Below are 21,728 nucleotides of genomic sequence, written 5' to 3'. Positions count from 1 at the left end.
CTCCCACATGAGCCACGGTGATGTGTACCAGTCCCACCTGCCACCTTGCACTGAGCATTACACAAACAGAGGCGCCGGGTAGCAATAAGATGGGCACCTGGATTTTCCCTTATGGAAGACTAGCAATAAATTGACTGGGACACAAACTCTTGGTTGGATTAACTCTTAGTAATTTCACTTTTCTAAGATCATTCCTTGCCAAAGCTACAAGCAGGCTAAAAATTCACCTCCTGGTGTTCCTGCTGACTTCCTTCCTTGGGCAACTCTCTGTTTGGAGCTGGCTTGAACTTCTGTGCTGTTCATTCTCAATGCCTTTTGTTCCTTATTAGAAACCTATTCTGCACTGAAATTTCTTGTTTTAAAAGCAACAATAAAAAGCAGAGAGAAGTTATGTGAGACTGGAAAAACTTTCAGCTCTTCAAGATGACAACAAATGGAGGTTCTGTCCAAGTCAAGAAAATGTCTTTTACGTTTGTCTTTTAGGAACTGATAAGAGACCCTGCGCTCTCTCATAGCCTCAAAACTGAGATGAAAATCTAAAGAGTGCTACCTCTAAAATGGTCAGGTTATTAACTTCTGCGCTAAGAATATTTGCTAAATTACAGCTTATTTCCAACAATAGGCATCTTTTATTAAGAAACTCAACTTGGATAATCAAGAACCACCCATTGTGAAATGAATGAAGTGTGTTCTCCAGAGATACAATGACTTTCTTAACCACTGCTGTGCCTCAACAAAATGGTAATACATCCCTGACTTGGCAAATATGACTTTGGAAAAGAAAAGTTGTATGGTATTTTATTTATTTATTTATTTATTGCAGTCAGATGAAATTGTTTGTTAAATTAATTCAAAGTCTTAAGGAGTAATAAATAGTGAACAAACAACAGACCTAATGGACCAACACTAAAAGCAGAGTCCCTCTTCCAAACTGTCCACACCACCTGCAAACTTCAATGTTTCATTCTGAAGAAACTGAGTGAGCAAAAATATGAAAGAAGGCTACACTCTTCTCTCTTTTCAAACAACACTTAACTCTTAATAAGTAAGAGTTAGAAGCTAGTGAAAGGATTGCTGACAGCTTCTCTGTCTCACTGTTGATGAGAATGAGCCTTGTTTGCTGTCACTTCTTTGTAGTAAAGCTTTTGGGATCTGGCAGACAGATCTTCAGGATGAATTTGCTGTTTTCTACAGAATTCATCATTGCAGTGTTGGCCAGGTTAGGTGGCCCTGAGGTGAGCACAGCTGGGCACAGCTAAGCCTTACCCCAGGTTTCCTTCCAGGCTTGGAACCACCTTCACACAAAACACAGCTAATGAGTGCACCAAGCCAGCCCTCAAGGCCAAGATGCCCTGTCCTGGGGATCCTGCACTCACCACCAAGCAGGAGACTTCAACAGGGAAACTTGACCAGAAAACTTCACTGCAAGACAACAAACACCATATGAGCTCAAAAAATTCATCTTTATGCACAGGGAGAGATCTGAGGAGGTGCCCAGGTGTCCCTGCAGGTGCCAGGGGGATAAACATCCAGAGCAGCCAGTTTCATAAAATGTAGCAAAAAAATTCAGGAAAAGTAAATTTCTTGTTTGTTTGGCCTGCAAAGAAATGGATGCGCTGATCTGCACTCTGCAGTCCAGGAAGCTTGACTCTTTGGGTGCCTTTTGCACAAGACAGCAATATCAGAGATTTGCACATTTGTCAGCTCTTAACACTTAATGGACTCCCCGTAGAGCTTAGTTTTACCCTATTTGGTACAAGTTTATATCTGCCGAGCTTTGCTCACAGAACAGCAGCAAGAGGGATGAAATTTTTAGAGGCCATACAAGGTAGGCATTTCAAGCCAGGTGTCAAGAATCTTCCAAATAAACGATTTTTCCTTGCCATCTGTAAAAGCTAGGCCCTTATTTCCACTCCCTGTGAGTGTGCCCACCTCCTGTGGTAGCAGGGCATGCTCTGGCAGCAGATCTTTGCCAATGCTGGCAGCTGTGCTGGGGCAACACGACCCCTGAGCTTTGCAAGTCACAGTAGCAGGCTGTGAGATTTGCTTTTGGACTCACAACAAAGAGAAATCTGTTTTAAAAGATTCTCTTGACTGAACTACGAAACTGTTTCTTTCTTCTTTTGTAAGCATGTGATATTCTTACAAAGAATAGACAAAAAACATTAAGTTTACTTTGTGTATCTAAGTGATGCACCAGGACATACCACCCTTTATAACAACATAGTGACATCAGCCAGCAGTATTTTCAGCTATGATGCAAAACATTCTCTCTCCAGCTTTCATGGTTGTGTCTTTTCTCTGCTTCCACAGAGGTTATGGATGGAGGTGTACTTTTTTTTTTTTTTTTTTACTATTACTGGATGTGATGAAGTTCTATTTTTTAATGATTGAACCACTGCCTTTTGAAAGGCAGATTTTTCCTCTTTTTTGCCATTGATATAACATTGTTATGTTGTTTGCAGGAATTACGGTTTTTATCTTCCTGTCAACAAAATATGCATGCAAATAGACTTAGATTATTTATAGAGCAACATCAAATTAAACTGCTTGTATAATGACTTAAAACTGGTTATCGCCATCCTGCATAATATCTGTTTAAACACACGACTTGCAACAAGCTTTCCTAATCAAAGGAGGAAACAAAAACACAATGTCACTAATTTTATGCATGCCATAATGTGCAGTTCAGCTCTCAGCATTGCGACCCTGTGCAGTGCAGGAAAGTGACACTGTTTTTACCATTATATGCTCTTTATCTTCTACACAGCTCTTTGGAGAGTACTGTATTGGCCAAATTTCAGATATCAGGGCTCAGACACATTTGAAAAGCTGATGGAGACATTCAGGCACATTCTCTTGTTCCTGCCATGCAGTACAGGAATCTCGGATGAAGGCTGGGAGCTGCAGGAGCAGGATCTATCCAGACCTATCCTATCTACAAGTTCTATCCAAATTGAGGATGGGACATTCAGGACAGCTGGGGTTATTCAGTCACACCACGGAGCATTTTAAACACCCACAAACCTCTGTGGGGCACAGGAGGGTGGGTGGGCAAAGGCAACCTGCCGGGCTCTGAGACAGCCACCTCCTGGCCCATCTGAGCCAGCCAAGGAGTAGCAGCAGGTCTGCGTGACCGGGACACGCTGTGGGTCGGTTTTCTCTTCACCCAGATAAGCTGTTGTTGCCCCCAACACCTGCCCCCACCAGCCAGCATGGCCCCATGGCATCGCATCTGGCAGAGCTTCACTGGTTTGCAGCATCTCAGTTGCCTACTGGAGCCTGGCACTAGGCTGCTTTCCCTGGGAAAACAGCAAGCCCCACATTTTGGGCTGCCCTTCCTGGCTTAGCCTCATCTGTTTGCATTAACTGAAGGCTATTAAAATCATCAAGTGCTTCAGAAATGGCTTTTGTCAGTAATACAGCTGCTTCCTGGCTGCCTTCCCTCTGGCCAGAGCTACAGTGCAGACTGCAAGGAGCCTCACCCTGACATCACGAAAGCCACCTCTATCCATTTCCAAACTCTCCTGCTTGCCTCATGTGTCCATACATGTGCAACAGAAGCAAGACAGTGTCCTTACACCAGCAACATAGCTACACTGAACATCTGAGAGACAGAAGAGTTACCCACACTGACAGCTCATAACTACATTGCCTTTGCTGGAAGCCATGGGGAGCCCCAAACTAGCTGCAAACACAGCAGTTATTTAAAAACAACAACAAAACAACCCAAAACCTGCACCCACTGCCTGAGCAGTTGCAAGCTCAAAAGCCTGATAAATGTCCAAGGGGGTGAGGGCAAGCAGCACATTTGGTGAGCGTGGCTTTTGGACGCGGGTGAGGAACTCGTGGTCCAGAGCAGCTCGCACAGGCAGAGCACACATGGTGCACCAGGGATGCTGGCTCTGAGCAAGGAGAGGCTGCTCAGCACTCACAGGGCAGTCCTCATCACACTGAAGCATGTAAGAGTCTGACAGGAAATAAATTGGACCTTCAGTCAACCATTTAGAAGTGTTAAAACTCCCCAGTGCAGGTCATTTAATTTGGTAAGAAAAAAATAGAGGTGGATTATTATTTTTCCTGCCTCCCTGACTATCTTTACCTCTTGGACTCACTCTGCTGGTGATGGAGGAGCTGATGCCATAGAAAGAGTAATTTTGGTGGCTTCGGTCCACACAGAAGCAGGAATCGACCTCTCTTTCTATGAGCTCCCGTTTTTCCTGAACAGTTTAACGATGCTGGGTTTGAACTGTTGCCATTTACTCATAGAAGAAAGTGCAAAGGGACAAATTCTTCCCTTTCATATTTGTTTTCCATCATAACTACAGCTCTGGTTTGTGTCACTCCTACACTCAAAAAATAGTGGCAGTCAAAGGGCAGGTATTCCCTTGCAAAGCTAATGCTGGTGGCCAGTATGGATTAGGCAGGGCAGGCAGGTGAGGAGGAGCAGACCCCTCCTGCCCTCCCAGGATGATCTTCTGCCTTCACTCCCCGCATGTCCCTGCTAGAAAGAGGAGAAGGAAACCATCCCTCATTTCCAAAACTCTCACTGAAATTTAAGAGCTGTGAAAAACTGAATAAATTGTCTTCCCTCAAAGGGAAAAAGGCCAAGGGAAGGAAAAATAGAGACACTTATGGATCCTACATGAAGTCAGTTTTGCACCAACAAAGACCTATTTAAAATGGGAGCAAGTCCTACCCTCAGAGCCTACTCACTGCCCTCTGTTCAGGGCAAATTTGCTTTCTCAACATTTCCCAGCAAGATTATGGATTCACTGAACTTTAAAAATGATTAATCAGCACAGTGCTGGCCAGCAGCAAAGGCAGGAGCAGTTCTGAGAGCATTTCCTAAGCTGCCAGCCTCCCTCTGAAAGCCACCTGGATGTGCTGCTGCTTCTTGCAATCCTCACAGATGCCCCAAAGGTGATAGTTAGTATTTCTAACAATCCCTGCCTGTTCCTTGACTGTGTAATAGATGAACTGCCTCTAATGGCTACAAGATTTCACCCACAGGTGTAAAATAAACCAAGGTCAAAATCCTTTATTTGAGACAAGATGTATTGATTGACAGCCTGGATGCTAAACAGACTGAAAAAAAAGATTATAACACTAAACCTACAGTGGTGGGAAAACCTTTGGGCTCTGAGGATAGATTTTACACATCCTGCTGAAACTTGTAGGCAAAGTGTTGGCACAGGGGGACTTTCTTAAATCAAATTATCATATTTCTCTGGAGGTGTAAACTACCTGGTCTGTACCCATGCATTGCAGCCACATGGGGTAGGTGTGATCTTGGAAAGACCTCTACATCCAAGGAAGTCCCTCAAGGTCTGGGCCAGAGGACCTTGCTCCCTGCACCCCTGCAGCTGGAGGTGGCCCAGGTGGCAACACTGACGTGGAAACCAGTGGCCAAATGAGCCCTGTGGCAGGGCTGGGGAGCTTCACACTGCTCACTGTTGCTCCAGCCTCTCCGCAATGTGAGGCTGTGCTTCCCTGAAACCACAGCAACCAGAGATTTACTTGAAAAACAAAGAAATGCTGCGTTTCTGGCAGAGAACATAGCAGCTTCTGCAAGGTGTGAGTGTGCTGTCTTCCTGTATCCCTGATCAAATCTGGGCCAGATTCAGTCTCTGTCCAACTGCATAGTGCAAACTCGTTATTAACAAAGCTGCAGGATTAAGCAGGAGAGGAAACGTCTGTGCGTATGTGAGCACGAATCCCAGCTGGCCGACAGCAGCCACTGCTAGGTGAACCACTGTAAGGAGGAAGCACTTCCCAACCCACCTCCATGTCACGTTTACCCCCACTGAGGTCAGATAACCCAGTAACAGCAGTTTCCCTCTTTCAGCCCTACTCTGCAGGGCAGGTTTAGTCCCTGCCACCACAGTGGGACCTGGGTGCCGTGGTCAGTGGCTGCCACCCAGGGCAGGGGGCTGCAATACCAGGGAGGGGACGTGCATGGTCTGGGCTACATGGCTCCAGCCCAGCTCCTCAGCACCACACCTGACATTAAAAACCCCCAACAGAGAGCCACACAGCATACTCTGCTGAGATGAAGCTTCTGGGCAGAAAAAAAGAAACCTGCATTCCTTTGGACAGGCAGCCCTGCTCAGCAAGTCCCTTTCCACACTCAGAAACCGGGTTTTGTGACCTGATGGAGGAGGTTGCCAGTAAATCACTGAAGAGCCTGGAGAGATTCGCTCAGTGGTGGAGGTATTCTGAGGGAGGAGGGGCACTGATATCTGCTGGTGTAAGGAGATGGATAATCAGCTGTTTGGCTGGACCCTGAGCTTCCTACTTGGAAAGGTGAAAGAGGGGAGAAAAAAAAAAAAAGTCAAACAAGGACTGTAAAGCCTGCCTGGATAGAAACTTGGGCCCCACTTTCTCCTCCCCACTTGACAGCTTTCACATTTTAACTGAACCATGACATTAATAAACAATGTATCGTGTGTTCTTGCTTTCACAGGCTTTTCACTGACATGTTGACGTTCGGTTTCTCATCCTTTTTTAATATAAAACCTGAGCACAGCGTCAGGACTCTTCCTGCAGTTAGAGCTGACAGCTTGGAGTTTTCACTCCATCACAGCTAAAGGCATTAATAAAAGCTATTTTGCTCACGTGCATGAAGTTGAATCTGGGCTTAATGGCTTTTTCTGCCACAAGAATAAAAAAAAAATTAAAACAGTATATTCTGGAACTACTTAAATCTTCAACAAGTAACTGAATGAATGGTAAGCCAAAGGGAGGATAAAGTTTTTACTAAAATGCACTCAGGCCTCCGAGCAGAACTTGAGAAATGAGGAAATGCCAGGAGGGAGCTTTCTCTGCAGCAGGCTATTGTTGTAGAGCCTGCAAATTGTACTTAAACACTGAATTGCTCCATTGTTAGAAGCACTTAAAACATAAAACCGAGCAGAAACAGGTTTCCTTGTTCTGGCTGTGGGAGGTGGTGGAGCTTTTAGATAAATTGTTATGCAAATCTGCCTCTAGTTTCAACCTAGGTTAAAAGCTATTCCCCAGTCAATTAAAATCGGAGTCTCTAAAGGTTCTTGCACCAAGCTTAACTTTCCATAGATGTCAGGCTGTGGTTTTGCATTTTAAAATGCAGCTAGAAGTCCCATTCCTCTCTCATGAGAGATGGGGAGGACACTAGGAGGTTGTTGGTGCAGGTGTACTGGAGGAGTGGGCATGCCCTGGGCCGGCCACTGCAGCCACCCCAGCAAGGTCCACCAGAAAATCCCACCCCAGACCAAGGGCTGGCAGTCTGCATGGATGCCACCTGGCTAAGAGCAGAGCATTTGGCAGGTTGATATTGGTGGCCTGAGATGGGGCAGAGCTACGGATCAGACGCACCCTTGGGACACGATTCCTGGTTTTGTGGCAGGGCACTAGCTCAGAGCAGTGCCCAAAACAAGGGCCCAAGCACAGCTGGCAGCTAGGGCGAAGCAGGAGTGCTTCAGCCACAAAAAATTCACTAACCCTCTGTCCAGAGGCTCACAAGGCTTTTTCATGCTCTCAGCCTCAGGAGATATTCAGGAGACGCTGCCAGCCCTGTGTCAGGCTGCTCTGCGCTCAGCTCAGGCCTTGCACAGCCCGCAGAGCGTTACTTCTTCTCCTCCCCACAAGCACCGGCTGTGCCACCCCCGCCCGGAGCACAGTGAAGGGTTCACCGGCTTTTACAGCAGCAAATTTGGAGGGTGCACGGTAGCACTAAACACGCACGTGAGCACGCCCAACACTGCTGTGTCCTGCCTTCGGCAGCAGGCAGAGCCGGGGCACCGAGTTCTCCACCACGGCACCAAGCTGCCCAGCCCTACGGTCCCCCACTGCTTCACTCCCTGCCTCTATTACAAAAACCTTCTGTAATGACTAAGACACGTACCACACAATCCTCCTTTTTCTAAGGCACTTGGTCTATACTTCCAAAATTAAGCATCAAACAGTTCATGGTTCAAAACCACAGAATTTTGCACTTCATAGCAGGGCAGTTTACATGAACTTGTGTTTCCAACTCCCTCATCTCAGACCACTAGCCGTTACCTGCTCCTCCACCTCTTCAGAGCAAAGCCCACGTTTCTGGAAGACCAGTGCTGTACAACTGCTCCTGGGTTTGTGGAGCCAGATAAACAGCACGCAGTTGATTTAAACACACCATTTTACAGCTGGCAGACAGGTTTCCCCTTCAGCAACAGGCTTTTATCGGCCGGTACGCGAGTCGGTCGATAAAATGCATAAGTATGCTGTTAGTCAGGATGCACAATGTGTGTGATGAGCAGTGCCAAGCCCTTCCCTACGGGAACCAGGTTTGCCAGGGAAGCCCACGCTGCAAACAGTGCTCATCTCACACTCAGCAAAACCTGAGAAAATAACGGTGACACCCAGCCAAACACCCCAAAGCTGGCGAGCACCCGAATTGCCCGAACCACACAGCATCCAGGGGGATCGGTGCTGGGGACTCGAGGACACTAATAGTGGGCTGAAAGCTGGCATATGACACAGATCACACTCCGGCAAGGGCAGTGAGACGATGAGTGGGATAATGGAGGATAATAGCTGTACAGTTAGAAATCATAATGGTTCGGCCTATGCAGAGGGTTAGTTTCCAAGAGAGCCGTTATCTCAGCTCTGATGCCTGGATGTCAGAGCTCCCACGCCTGTTTTATTGGTTAAGTACATGGTTTTATTGCTGTTTATAGAAGTATGCCTGCATACAGAGCAGCAAGGGAATGCATTAGCTGGGAAGCGCTGAGCTTGCACCGACTGCTGTGTGAGAGCATCCAGACCCCAGCCAAGCCTCCATGAGAGGGCTGATAAGTGCATGTGGGGGGCTGCCTTAATTTCCAGGTCATGACCCCTGGCTGATGTGTAAAAGCAACTCAAATCACTTTTCCTTGTTGATGAAAATGCTGTTAACAGGGAGGAGGAAGTCAGAGGAAGAGGGATCGAAGCCCTCCCTTCTCTCCTGTCACCCTTGGGCTGTTTCTGGTACATTCCAAGGGGCACCCCACAGGGGCTAGCCACCACAGCGGGGTCTTACGTAGAGCCCAGCAGCATCTCCAGGCCCCTGGGCGATGGGGGACCCCTTCCCAGAACCCCAAACCCAGCCCTTAAACCTCATTCATCCCAAGTCCTCAGGTCTAAGAGCAAAACAAGCCCATAAAGGAGTGATGCCCATGCCACCTGCGCTTGCCTCCTCTCAGGGCAGCCCTGCTCCCAGGGGTGCAGATTTCCCCACCTCTAAAAAGCATGACATTGCACTGACTGCTGTTGTGGTGTTCTTTAGGAGGTGCTGAGGATGGCAGAGGTTAGATCCCCCAGTAGCAGTAGGGAAGCAGAGTCTTGGCTGCCTCTTCCCAGTGCAAAACTTTCAGCTTCTTTCCATGGGGCTGAAAGCAAAATTTACATCATTCTTCCTTCAGATGAGACAGCCACACTATTTCACTCTGTCTCAAGGGAAACCTACTTTTGAGATAAAGGTAGGCTGCAGAGATTTTTACCTTCCTTTATGTAAATATACGTGTAAAGGAAAAAACCTGAGGGATATTGCAAATCATTTTCCAGGCTGGTGCATAACTTTTGTGCATGGAAAGTGGATCTGGGTGACTCAGGCTCATGTGCAGGCACGCTTTTTCCAGGGTTGATTTTTTTTTTTTAATTATTATTACTATTTCTCTCTGACTAATTGAAGCAAAATAAAATATTTGGGCTCAAGGTGCTCTGCTGAACACTCTGTCCTAGTTCTTCCCAAAGAAGACCAGCCCTAAGGTAGTTACTGTACATTAAGAGCTTCTTGAAAAGAAGGCCAATGTCCCACATGATGAATATTGCAGAGTTCATGTGTTGTGGGAAGTCCAGAGGGCGATGAACCACAGCAACTGCCTGTGCTGGTGGGTTGAGCAGAGGAAGGATGTGACAGCAGGGTGGATGCACTGTTCTGCTTGGCCCCCCCGCAGCCAGGCAGCCCATTCCCAGCCCCATCACCCCATGGGCAGGTGAAAGCCCCAGGCTGTGGGACTGCAGCTCTCACCTGTGCTGACTGAGCTGATGCTGTCCTGGGAGCCCCTGAGCAGCTGGGATCTCACAGCCTGGCTTCTGGGAGGATGGCACCATCTGCTGCAGAGCACCCAGGTGCCAGGTCAGAGGTTGGCCCGGAGCAAAGGACACCGGGAGGGAATCAGCCGCCTTTGGGGAGCAGTACGCAAAGCACCGTCTGAGCAGCGGCTGTCTCTGCTCCTCACCCTGTGCAGTTTCCTCCGTGGCTCCCAGAACCCACCTTGGCAGGACACCTGTGTCCTCCCAGCAGCAGCAGACACTCGCACATCCAGCTGTCACCCATGGAAGTCCACAGACACGTGGACTTCACCTGAAATGAGCTCAAGATCCCTCCCTGGTGCATTCAGCAAAGGCAACAAGAAGCAAGTAGATTAAAAACTCCTCAAACACTAAACATTAGCAGCTACAGAAAGGCTGTTGGAATTGGCACATTAGATACTGCAGCTGCACAGGCAGCTTCTTGCCCATTTCTGCGGAGTTTCACTGTGCGGCTCTTGCCAGCCCCACAGCATCCCACTGCCCATGCGTAGGCTCATGCCACAGCAGTGGGCACCCAGCGGTCCCCAGCTCACAGCATCCCCAGTGCCACCTGCACAACGGCTCTTAGGAGAAGAAAAAAGGAAACGAGTGGGAGAGAACAATATGCAATAGTTGTATTTTTGCTTTGCATTAAGGTTTGTTTGTCAAGTAAAATTACCCTCTCATGGGGCTTAGAGCACTGAAATGCTGGATATTTAACTGCCTACCTTTCAAGGTTTACTCCAGCACCTTAGTACAGTCTGAAACCATTCTGGAGATTGTTCCACTCCCCCCCCCCCCCCCCCCCCCCCCCCCCGGAGCAGCAGTGCTTTAATGATATCTTTACAGCCCTAATGGATGTCCTTTGTAAAGATTATAGCCCTACTGTTAGAAATTTGTTGCAGGACAATGATTAGACAGTGATAAAACAGCTACTGGGGAGCTAGGAGATCTGTGTAACCGTGGTACAATTCACAGTGCACCACGAGAGTTGTGTTTGCATTCATACATTCTGTGGAAACAGAAACATGAACCATTAGGAATTATTGTAATTAGCATATGACTAATTCATTGGGTTATTTTGGTTTCCATTTCATTTAGAAAAAGTCTCAGGACCATACAAAATCTGGGAGAAGTATATTACAGACCAGCATGCAAATCCCTCAATTTTCTGGTCTAGTCCCACCAGCAGTTTCTGATAACTCTGCTCATGCTGCAGAGCATACATAAGCCATGAGTGAACCCACCTCTTTTCTATGAAATCCTGTTCCAGTCTGACCTCCTCCCTATGGCAAGCCCTCACACACAGAGCAAACAGCAGTCCCTGCCCAAATAGCTCAAAGTTTGGGTTCCTTCACTGAGGAACACAGTGCTGCAGAGGAAGAGTCAGATCCCAGCTTTGGATTTCCATGTAGAAAGCTGTCTCACACACAGGCAAGGTGTGGAGCCAGCTAGACTAATGTAATGATGAGATTTGTGTCCAGATCCTTCACAGACCAAAGAAATTAAATGGTCAGGTCCTTTCAGAGCCCTTCAGGAGCTACCTACTCACCATATGACTGTCACAGAGGTTTTGCAGTAAATCACAGAGCACTAATGATCATCAAACTACTTAACCATGGAAAATTGCTTTAATGCTACCTCAATGCATTAATGAATGATCCATTAATTAATTCAAATCTTTGATCATTGGCCTTGCTTTCCTGCTAGGCTAGAATGACTTTGTGCCAAATCCAGACAGGAAAGTGGTGTTTAAGCCACGTCTGAAATCATGATGGGCATGAGGACCCCAGATACCTGTGGGCCAGAAGGAGCCAGTGCTTATTTGCTGCAATGGTACTGAGCAAAGGAGAAAGCATGAGGCTGCTCCAAGCTGGAAAGATCTTTGTGGTAAGAGGGAGCAGGTCCTTTTACAGATCCAAACCATCATTGCATCTTACCCAGAGAAGACCTTCAACTTCGAAGCTCATTTGAGCTGACCCTTGGCAGTCCCAGGAACAAAAGCAGATTTGCAACCACTGGCTGGCCATGCTGCTCCTGCAGGTGCTGGTGCCTTGGGCACAGACAGAGGAGAACAAGTTTCTGATGCATAACCACTGCTTTTTAATTTTCCAGGGTAGTCAGTAAATCCTGGAAAGCTTTTACATCCTTTCTTTCTGCAAAAGTACTAGATTATTGATTCTATGCTAAAACAAACAAAAAAATCTATTTGGATTGCTTATGAAGAGGCTACTAATGTAGTAAATTGCTTGATACAGGAATAAATTCACTATAGTGTCAGCCACTTAAATGGCCAGTAAGCCAGTGATACCCACCAAGCAATGGTTAGAAAATACGGGTGTTTTGAACATAGCAGGAATCCAACTGCAAACAATAGCTGAGGGGTGACTGGTTACACACAGGAACGAGTTGAGATGGGATATTTTATATTCCATATTGAACACAACATCCAATGCCTGGAAGCTGAAGCTGGGTGCGTTCAGCCTTAAAATAAGCAGCAGTTTCCAAGCTTGGTGGGAGACTAAACACTTAAAGACTTCCCCGTTCTTTCAAATGAGGTCTTTCTGAATGGCAAGATTTCATCTGCATCCAGGGAAAAAGTCCTTTGCAAGTGCAGAATCATGTCAGCCTTGCTGCATCCCAGAAGAGCTGCACATAGCTGATGGATGGAAAGAAATCAAGCACCACTAGAAACCCCCTGAGCAGGTCCAAAAGAGAGGCAAAATGAGTAAGGAAGGGACTGAGATCTCCTGAGCTTAGACTTTCCTATCTCACACCTTTTCTCTGGGACACTGGGATGCTCACTATGCAGAGCTTCCTGTACAAGCTTGATCTCACCACATTAGTAGAAGAAAGCTTGGTGCACCCAGCTCTGCCCCACAGCAGCCTGGCTCCCTGGGAAAGCTGAGTCTCTAGAAGTCAGTGAAATTTAAAAAAATGGTGGATGATAACGTTAATCTACAGCCAGGAGGAACTGCAGCACTGATTTTAGTGGAAGCAGAATTAGATCAACTCCAGCTACTAGGGAAAATCTTCCCCAATAATTGTTACTATAATGCAAATCTCTATGGCACCAGCCACCAGCACGTTGTTAACCATTTCCATATGTGAATTCATTAAAATGGCAAAAATCCTGCAAGGGGAGAAGCATTCTTTCCTCCCAGTACAGAGCAGTAAATGAGCAGGTGAGAGTTGAAAGGACTCACCCTTGGTCTCCCCAAGCATTGCAGCAAACCTGCACACTCTCAGCTCTATCCCCTGCCTTGGAAAGGAATCAGCCCCTCACATTGTCCTCAGGGCTAGGCTGGGGAAATACAAGGCACGTTATTAAAAAGGGAAGAATAGCTCCTACCTAATAAAAACTCCCATCCCTTTTTTAAATGACTGGGGGATCAGGTGTGATACTGAAGCAATATAGATGGGAGGGGAAATAAAAAAAAAACCCACAACCGTAAGGTGGTGGGTGAGGATTAGCCAATTGTACATTCAGGAAGCTGTGTTAATTAGAAGCTTTTAAGAGAAGAGTCAAAGGACTTTGCAAACACAGATGGAAACGGATTTTAACAAGCAGTGCTAAGTCCCAGTGTTGGAGAGACATCAGCTGCACAATGTCCTCTGCTGGCATCTCCAGTTACTACAGAGGACGGCTCCAACCGAGGCTGTGCTACACCAGCAGCCACGCACCACCCACCCAGTGCAAGCCAGCTGTTGGTCCGTGTCGTGGTTTAACCCCAGCCAGCAGCTAAACACCACGCAGCCACTCACTCACTCCCCCCCCACCCAGTGGGATGGGGGAGAAAATCGGGAAAAGAAGCAAAACCCGCGGGTTGAGATAAGAACGGTTTAATAGAACAGAAAAGAAGAAACTAATAATGATAATGATAACACTAATAAAATGACAACAGCAATAATGAAAGGATTGGAATGTACAAATGATGCGCAGTGCAATTGCTCACCACCCGCCGATCGACACCCAGCCAGCACCTGAGCGGTGATTCCCCGCCCCCCACTTCCCAATTCCTATACTGGATGGGACGTCCCATGGAATGGAATACACCGTTGGCCAGTTTGGGTCAGGTGCCCTGGCTGTGTCCTGTGCCAACTTCTTGTGCCCCTCCAGCTTTCTCGCTGACTGGGCATGAGAAGCTGAAGAATCCTTGACTTTAGTCTAAACACTACTGAGCAACAACTGAAAACATCAGTGTTATCAACATTCTTCACATACTGAACTCAAAACATAGCACTGTACCAGCTACTAGGAAGACAGTTAACTCTATCCCAGCTGAAACCAGGACAGTCCGATTGATTTTTTGGGCAATATTATGATATTAAAATGAATAATCATGTAGTCGGGACTGATAAAGGATTATTCCCTACATAATAGTCATAGCTCTTTGTGAGAGCCCAGAAGCACCTGGATCATCTGATTGCTCACAATTGGCCTGTCATCAGTGGCTCAGGGAGGAGGAACTGATTTTTCCTTTTTCTTAAAAACAATGTGTAATGCAGCAGCTTTATGCACTAGTCAACAGAGACCCGGGCTGTTTAAGAGGATTTGATAATAGCTCACACCTGAAGCAGTTTGGTTTTTTTCCCAGGCAGAGGGAAGTGCAGAACAGAGGGTGGAACAAGTCACAATTAATTTGCTTGTTCTTTATATATGGTTATGGTCATCTCCTTTCCTGCTTAAGTCAGAGAAGCTCAGAACATGGATGTGGATTTGTTTACAAGCATTGAAAGGGGTTCCTTTAAGTGTTACATGTGCCTTCTTAAAAAGGGCACATGAAAGCCATTTAAGAATTTTAAAAAAAAAAAGTCTGATGAGCTGTTTTAGTTTATTCCCAAATGAACACTAACTTTGAGGTAATTCTTGAGGTTTATTGCACTAAGAAAACCAGGTCATGTAAAATGAAAGAGCCCATATTACATGTGCAGACAAAAGTGCCTTCTCAGCAGAGACTTGTTCACTCTGTGCTTGTCCTAGACCATTACTTTCACTTCCCTGAGATGCACTTCGTGAGGAATACTACAGGGAGCAGAAATCACGTTTGGTGAATTGTACTGCACAGGGCTCTGAGTTGGAAACAAGGACTGCAAACACTGAGCTGTGACAGACATAACATCCCCCTCGCACATGCTCCTCATCCTAAATTGGCATGCAATGTGGAGAAAAGTGCTCCTAAGTAGCATCGGAGGGAGAAAGCTGCCCAACAACCACAGGCACAGGAGATGGAGTCTCCCAGCCCAACAACTGCTGACCACCTGCCAATGCCCCAGCCCATCCTTGCCAGCAGTTTGTTCGTGTAGCAACACAGCAGCAGTAAGTGGACATGATTTTTGACACAATAAACCTCAGAAACCTGAGCAGGAGCTTCCAGACTCCCCTGGAAGACAAGTGCAACTGCTCCAACTCATAAACCTTGCAAAGGCCAAGCCTTGGTGTGATGCTCAGGACATGGCACAAAGGCTAAGCGTGGTTACAGCATATGCCTTCTCTTATGGCAGCTGGGTAAGATGGCTGGGTTTTGTCACTCCATGTCCCTTGGCACCCCACGCAGCACACCCAGCTCCACCAGCCTGTCTTAGAGGTCTTGAAGGGTTATGAATAACAGACAGGGGCTCAGACCGTCAGCACCCACAAGCATGAACTGGGGCCTATCTTGAAGGTAAATCACTTCAGGAAAATGTAACTTTCAATATTTCATTACGATCTCTCCCATCTGTTAAACATCATCCCAGAGAGTTTGGTGACACTTTAAATGAAGCTGTGAAGAGATGCGTTTGTTTTAGATGTAACTGGACAGCTGTTTTATTATGAATTAATGAACTATGATGATTAAAAAGAATCCCGTTTTAGCAAACCATGTATTAACAATTACTCCTGACTAAAATCACAACTAAGGAAGTGCTAGGGAACTTTCATGACAATGACTGGAAGCAGAAGATGAAAACGTAAAAGCAGTGAGGTGCAACAGGACAAGAGGTGCCTCCAGGCCAGGCTCCCTGCACCAGGCACAGGATCCCCAGGCTGCCCCACAGCAACCAAACCACTCTGCGTGCCCATGCTACCACTCCACATCACCACCACCTCCTCTGGCCCAAAGCCCCTTTTGGCCCAAATCAGTCAACAGGGTCTGCTCTCACTCCTCCATCTTCCCAACACCTCTTCATTCTCATGGCCCCCCCTCTCCCCTGGCCACGGGATCCCGTGAGAGGCTGGGGAGGGAGGGGACAGCGATGGCAGCAGGCTCAGAGGTAGAGATAATTGACCTCTTTGTGACTGCATTTCAGACTCCATTTCCCCCTGCCCTGGGCCACTTCGGCCAAGGCCGTTTGCCCTAGAGGCATTGCACAGAATGGGATGCTCTCTGATGTAGGGCTGCATCCTTCCTGGCTGCAAGGAGGTGGCCCCACAGCCACGTTGAGCATCAGCAGCACCACAAAAAGCTGATCCTGAGCTGGGGACTCCAACATTCACCCTTCCCACACTTTCCAGTTTAGAAGAGATTTCTATATTTCAGCTGAACCCAGTGCCAAAGACCAGAGGCCACAGAAAGCAGCTGTTGGAGATTCCATAGGAGTTTCCCAGTTTGTATGGAGCAGTTTTTAAGCAGTGAAGTCTTTGCCCTGAGAGAGTTTCAGTGAAAAAGCTTCAAAGAGTTAAATGAAGACGGGTACATATGCTAATCACTTATATCCTGCTGTTAAAATAAATCTGTTCCCAATCATTGTGGCTTCCCAACAACTGCCTCCTGATCTTTCTCCACTTCAGCCCTCCATTTGGCCTTCTTTTCCATGTTCATCCTCAGCAGCGTATGATCCCTTTTAGCAGCCTTGAAAAGAAATGGTGAAAATCATTGCATGCACACGTTTCCCACCACTAGACTTCCCCACATTTGCACCACTTGCTTTGACACCCCACTGTCCTTTTTGATATTTTGCAATGACAGAAGTTAATGTGTTTCCTTGTTTTACCAAATTTTCAGCATTTGCAGCTCTGATTAGCGGGAAAATTACACTGCAAATTGTTTACAGGTGCACTGGGACATGCAAGTCAGGCTGGAGACCCTCCTTCCCCACCAGTGGGATGGGCAGAAGTAAGTGTCACAGCTCTTGGTGGCCATGGTGGCATGCAGGCTAGGCAGGCAGAACCGTCATGGCCCATGGATGCAGGGCAGGACTAGGTACCATTGACATTGTCTGAGCTACTCCACAACCTTTGGACCGGCCTCTTGTTGAGATACCATGATACGGAGCATTGCACTGCACAGGTTTATGGCAAAATGGGTCAGAAGCAATACATTAATCAGCAAGTTGTGCTTCCCCATGCCAATCTCTCCTCCAGAGAATGGAGCGATAGAAATCCTGTGCAAATATTGCTTACATGGACTTATTCTCAAACCTATCTGTCACTCTGGAGCTTATTTACAAAGAGAGCATAAATGGACAATACATTAAATGGATCAGTTCACCCGGAAAAAATACTCACTTCTTTGCCTGTGATAACCATGGCCAAACAGCCCAGCAAGGTCAGTGCAATCATGATGTAGCAAACCTTTATCCTGATGCTGTTCCTTGCTGCGTTGAGGACCTCAGACCTGCAGAGGACAGAACAGAGTTTCCATCCTGCAGCAGCATGTGTGAAATGAGATCATGGGGAGCTGGGTAATGAAACCTCAAGTCTTCCAGCAACTGCCTATTAATGTACAATGTGTTTCAGCCTTCTCTTTCTGCAAGTGCTTAGAAGACGACTCAAAAAATTAGCCTATGGGGTAAAGTTTTAGCCACCCTCCCACACAGGTGGGGTATTGCTGCTCCCAATAGTCATCAGTAACAAGAAGAATAACAAATCCTGCCCTCCTGCCTTCTTTTATTGCATATGAGAGAGAACACCTGAAAAATGACAAGGACATGAAAGTCTTTCCATTGTGATAATGGAATTACAAGGACCCCAGCTTTGGGTGTTGCAGGGCAGAGCACAGGGTGCTGCACGGCACCAGGAGACACTGGGGCCATGCCACCAGGGCCAGGCAATGCCACCCTCAGTGGAATAAAAGCACACGCATGACATCTTGGCCAAGAGCAACGGAGAGTTTTCACACAGCAAGGAGGCACAGCAAGTGGTGACTGGGTCTGTGGCCACATCCCCATCCCAGCTGCATGCGGTGCTTTGCAGCCCTGTCCCGCTGCAGCATGGCCCTCTGCCAGGCAGCTGGCACCAGCCCCACAAGCATCTGCCTGCGGCGGGAAGCTGAGCCCGAGCTGGAGCGGACAACTGTGCCGTCCGTGCAGAGCTGTCTTCCCAAGCAGCTGAACAGCCACAGCTGTCACTGGGAAATCTCCACCACCTTCCATGAATGACTTACAGCATTTATCTGACAATTCACACTTGCAAGAGGCTGCAGCGTGGCAATGAGTCATTCATGAAATCGTATCCAACCATGGATTTACTTACACCTGCAAGGGGAAGGACAGCTGGAGGAGCCCCCAGGATATCACAAATCAGGAAGCATTAGGTCTCCAAAACTGAGTGACAGTCCTTTAACGAAATACCTCAACAATTTGGTGAAACCATAGCCCAGATGCGAGGAACTCATTGCAGATGTCTGTCACCAAAGCTGTATACAGCTCCAACTTCTTTTTAAAATTTACACAGGGTTATTAATTGCTAATCAATAAAAACTAACAAAGCATGCAAAAATCCAAAGTGGATGATAGTTTAGCATGGTGACGTCTGAGTTACAAAGCCACTTGTCTTGCAAAAGACACTTCAGCTTAGTCTAAAACTAATGATATCTAAACCAAGCGAATCCAGTTTACTTCACCAGGCGTGCCAAAAAGTTCATGTTTCCAAAAATTCTGATTATTTTTGGACACCCGTAGCAGCAGGCCCCATCAGCTTGGAGGAGCACTAACCCTCACCATGTGAGCACAATTCTGGGTAATGCAGACTGGGGTCTCAATCTGTATGTTCACAGCCAAAAGCATCATTCAGACAGGTCTACTTACGATATGTGCTTGGGAATGTCCTCCTCCTTTTTAAAGCGTCCTGCCCATACCAGCACCTTTTTATCAAAATTTGTAGGCTTTCTGTCATTTTTGAAAGGTTTGTAACCTGTAAGAGATTAAAAGAAAACAATGAGCTAAGCTTAAAGAAGGGAAGAGGAAAAAAGCTGTCGTTACAGGGGGAAAAGGACTGAAAGTTCAGAATGGTACTTTTCTATTCTGTGAGAACCAAATGTGCTTTCTAACGTCAAAAGGACTCAGCAGCTGGTGTGAGATGCTTTGTTACATTTGCAGCTTATTTCATTTTGCTTACTTTTTTTTTTCTTTCCTTTAGTTTAGGTAGGTTTTAAACTAAAAATCTCTACTAACCTTCCTGATTAAGGAGGGAAAGGATGTGGGGCTGAAGTCACCAAAGCCCACAGCATCTTGCTTTTAAATGGCCCAACTAGTGAGTTAAGCAAACTGCCAGCAGCACTAATAACTTCTTGACAGCATCTCCCTCTAAAAGCGCTGAGGGAGAGATGTCTGTTAAAATACAGCCTGGTGGGAGGCTGGCAGTCGTTCTCATGCAAGCTGGGTACCACATTACTGTACTCTAATGATGATACATTACACCCCACCAGACTACCACAGTGGTGCCATTAGCATGCTGTCATCCTGAGCACAATGAGAAAAGGGACTCTGGCTCCTCTTGATGGAAACAAGCCCAATGACAGGCCACAATGAGGGCAGTGGCAGGGAGATCCTGCAAAACTAGGGTAAGCAATGGCTAGCTCAAATCCTGGCTTTTGCATTGCACACCTGTACAGGTGGTCATCACAAGGTAGCTGGGACTGCTCACACACCCTGGTAGGTACACCCAAGATGCTAGGTTGTAGTGCCCTGTGCTTGCAAATGTGGGACTGGTGTTTAGAAATGCCCCATGGGTGACCAGGGCATGCAGGAAAGGATGGACACGAAGATGTCCGCAGTCTCCGTGTCCTGCACTCCCTGGCTGGTGCTGGATTGCTGGTGCTTGGCTGAAAGGAAATTACTGCCACTACAGAACAGGGCACAGGGAGCATCTCTTCTGCCTGTATTGAGATGGTGAAATTACATTAAGTGCCTTGGCCCCAGGCCTGCTCATGCACGCCAGGACTTGTGAATGGCTGAAGAATCCCAGGGGCAAATCTTGGCACCCAGACCCTCAGTTAAATTTAATCTCCTGCTTCTCCTGTTTTCTTACAGAGTGCCAGTGAGACTAGGAGAGCTACATCTGAAGTACAAGCAAGTGTCTGAATCAGATCCGCAGCAAGCAGTAAGATGCATCGCTAAAAAGGACAGGGTCCATCCCAGGGAAGACAAGGGCAAAGCCCCATGCTGGAAACCACAGCCATCCCATGGGAGCACAGACAGCCCCATATAGCCCAGCCTTGCTAGGGTGAGAAGCCTGCAAAAGCATGGCCAAGGAGGTGGTGGTACAGATTAAAAAGAGAAACTATCTCCATGCCAGGGAGCATGCCCATGTGGGAGCAGCCCATGCCCTCTGCCTGCCCCAAGCACGCACGGCTGTGGATGTAAATCTGGCAGGGAGTGTCAGGGGGAGCAGAGGGGTGCAAGTCTGCCACTTGTACCAGCCCTGCACATGCGGGAATGTGCACTGGTCCTCCTCTGGAAACCTGGCAGCTGGGTAGGAGGAGGAACATTCATTAATTTTTTTTAATTAACAGGTACCCTGACATGAAGTATCAGTTTGTATTTGCTACCCCAGGAGGAGGACTATTTAACACAAAAAACTTTATCCCTGTGCTAGTCAGAGCTCTCAATGGCCTCCATGGCTCAGGAGCATTTGTAACCCCAGGAGACGCAGCACTGCTAACACACCCACAGATGACAACAAGGGTCATTTTCTCACCCTTTCCCGCAGATACCCTTTCCCTCTGTGCTGCAGCATGAAACAGCAACCAAAGCCTTTCTACCCACCTGGATTAGCCGTCTCCAAAGCCTCGTCCCGAGCGCCCTTCACTTTGTCGCCGACGGCTCTGGCGGGGTGCAGGGCTGGCCGAGCCACCCACCGCCACAGCCCGGGGCTGCGCCCCAGCAGCCCCCCCAGCATCCCAGTCCGGACCACCACCTCCCACCCACCTGGGAGCACGCAGGGGGACCAGCAGGAGCCCAGAAGGCTGCTTCTAGGAGTTATTAACGTAAAAGTACCCCTTCCTGTAAGAAGGGAGTAGCACGCGTTTCCACCCTGGCTGCCAACCGTTTTTGCTTGCGTCACGATGACTAGTTAAATTTATCACCCGTGTTTACCAAATCGACACACCTTCCAAGCTAGGCAGGCAGAGATCACTGCTGCAGCAGCTCACGCCCAGCCCGGGCTCTGCCCCAGGCTCTCCATCCCAAGGAGCTGCTCAGGAGAGCAATGGGTGTCTACGTTATTTTCTCAGTCCTTACTATGGTAGGACTAAAATAGGACAGCATGCTGTATTTCCCCAAAGATAGACCTAGTGACTGCTAATTATCACAGCCGGTTAAGCTGTTAGAGTTCTTAATTGTTCTCAGCTAAAAAATAATCTTGCAAATCAGTTGCGTTAAACAGACTTTTTGAAGAGGAGCAGCATTTTCCCTATCTCAGAATAAATGTGGTTTGGCAGAAGGAAACTAAAGCT

At 47.3% G+C, this 21,728-nt stretch overlaps 1 protein-coding gene across 1 annotated transcript in view; it reads right to left on the bottom strand.

Annotated features, from left to right (window-relative positions):
• Nucleotides 1-21,345, bottom strand: part of LOC128153668 (protein FAM162B-like) — a 69,173-nt gene extending 47,828 nt beyond the window's left edge. The window contains 3 exon segments of the mRNA XM_052813183.1: nucleotides 17,561-17,669; nucleotides 19,081-19,186; nucleotides 21,040-21,345. Coding sequence (XP_052669143.1) covers nucleotides 17,561-17,669; nucleotides 19,081-19,186; nucleotides 21,040-21,172 — 348 coding nt within the window. The 5' untranslated portion in view covers nucleotides 21,173-21,345.
• Between the last annotated feature and the right edge of the window lie 383 nt (nucleotides 21,346-21,728).

This window comes from Harpia harpyja, chromosome 18 (assembly GCF_026419915.1).
Source record: "Harpia harpyja isolate bHarHar1 chromosome 18, bHarHar1 primary haplotype, whole genome shotgun sequence".
In the NCBI taxonomy this organism is placed as follows: Eukaryota; Metazoa; Chordata; class Aves; order Accipitriformes; family Accipitridae; genus Harpia; species Harpia harpyja.
The sequence above is the reverse complement of the archived record's forward strand: the minus strand, read 5'-3'. Positions and strand labels throughout refer to the sequence as shown.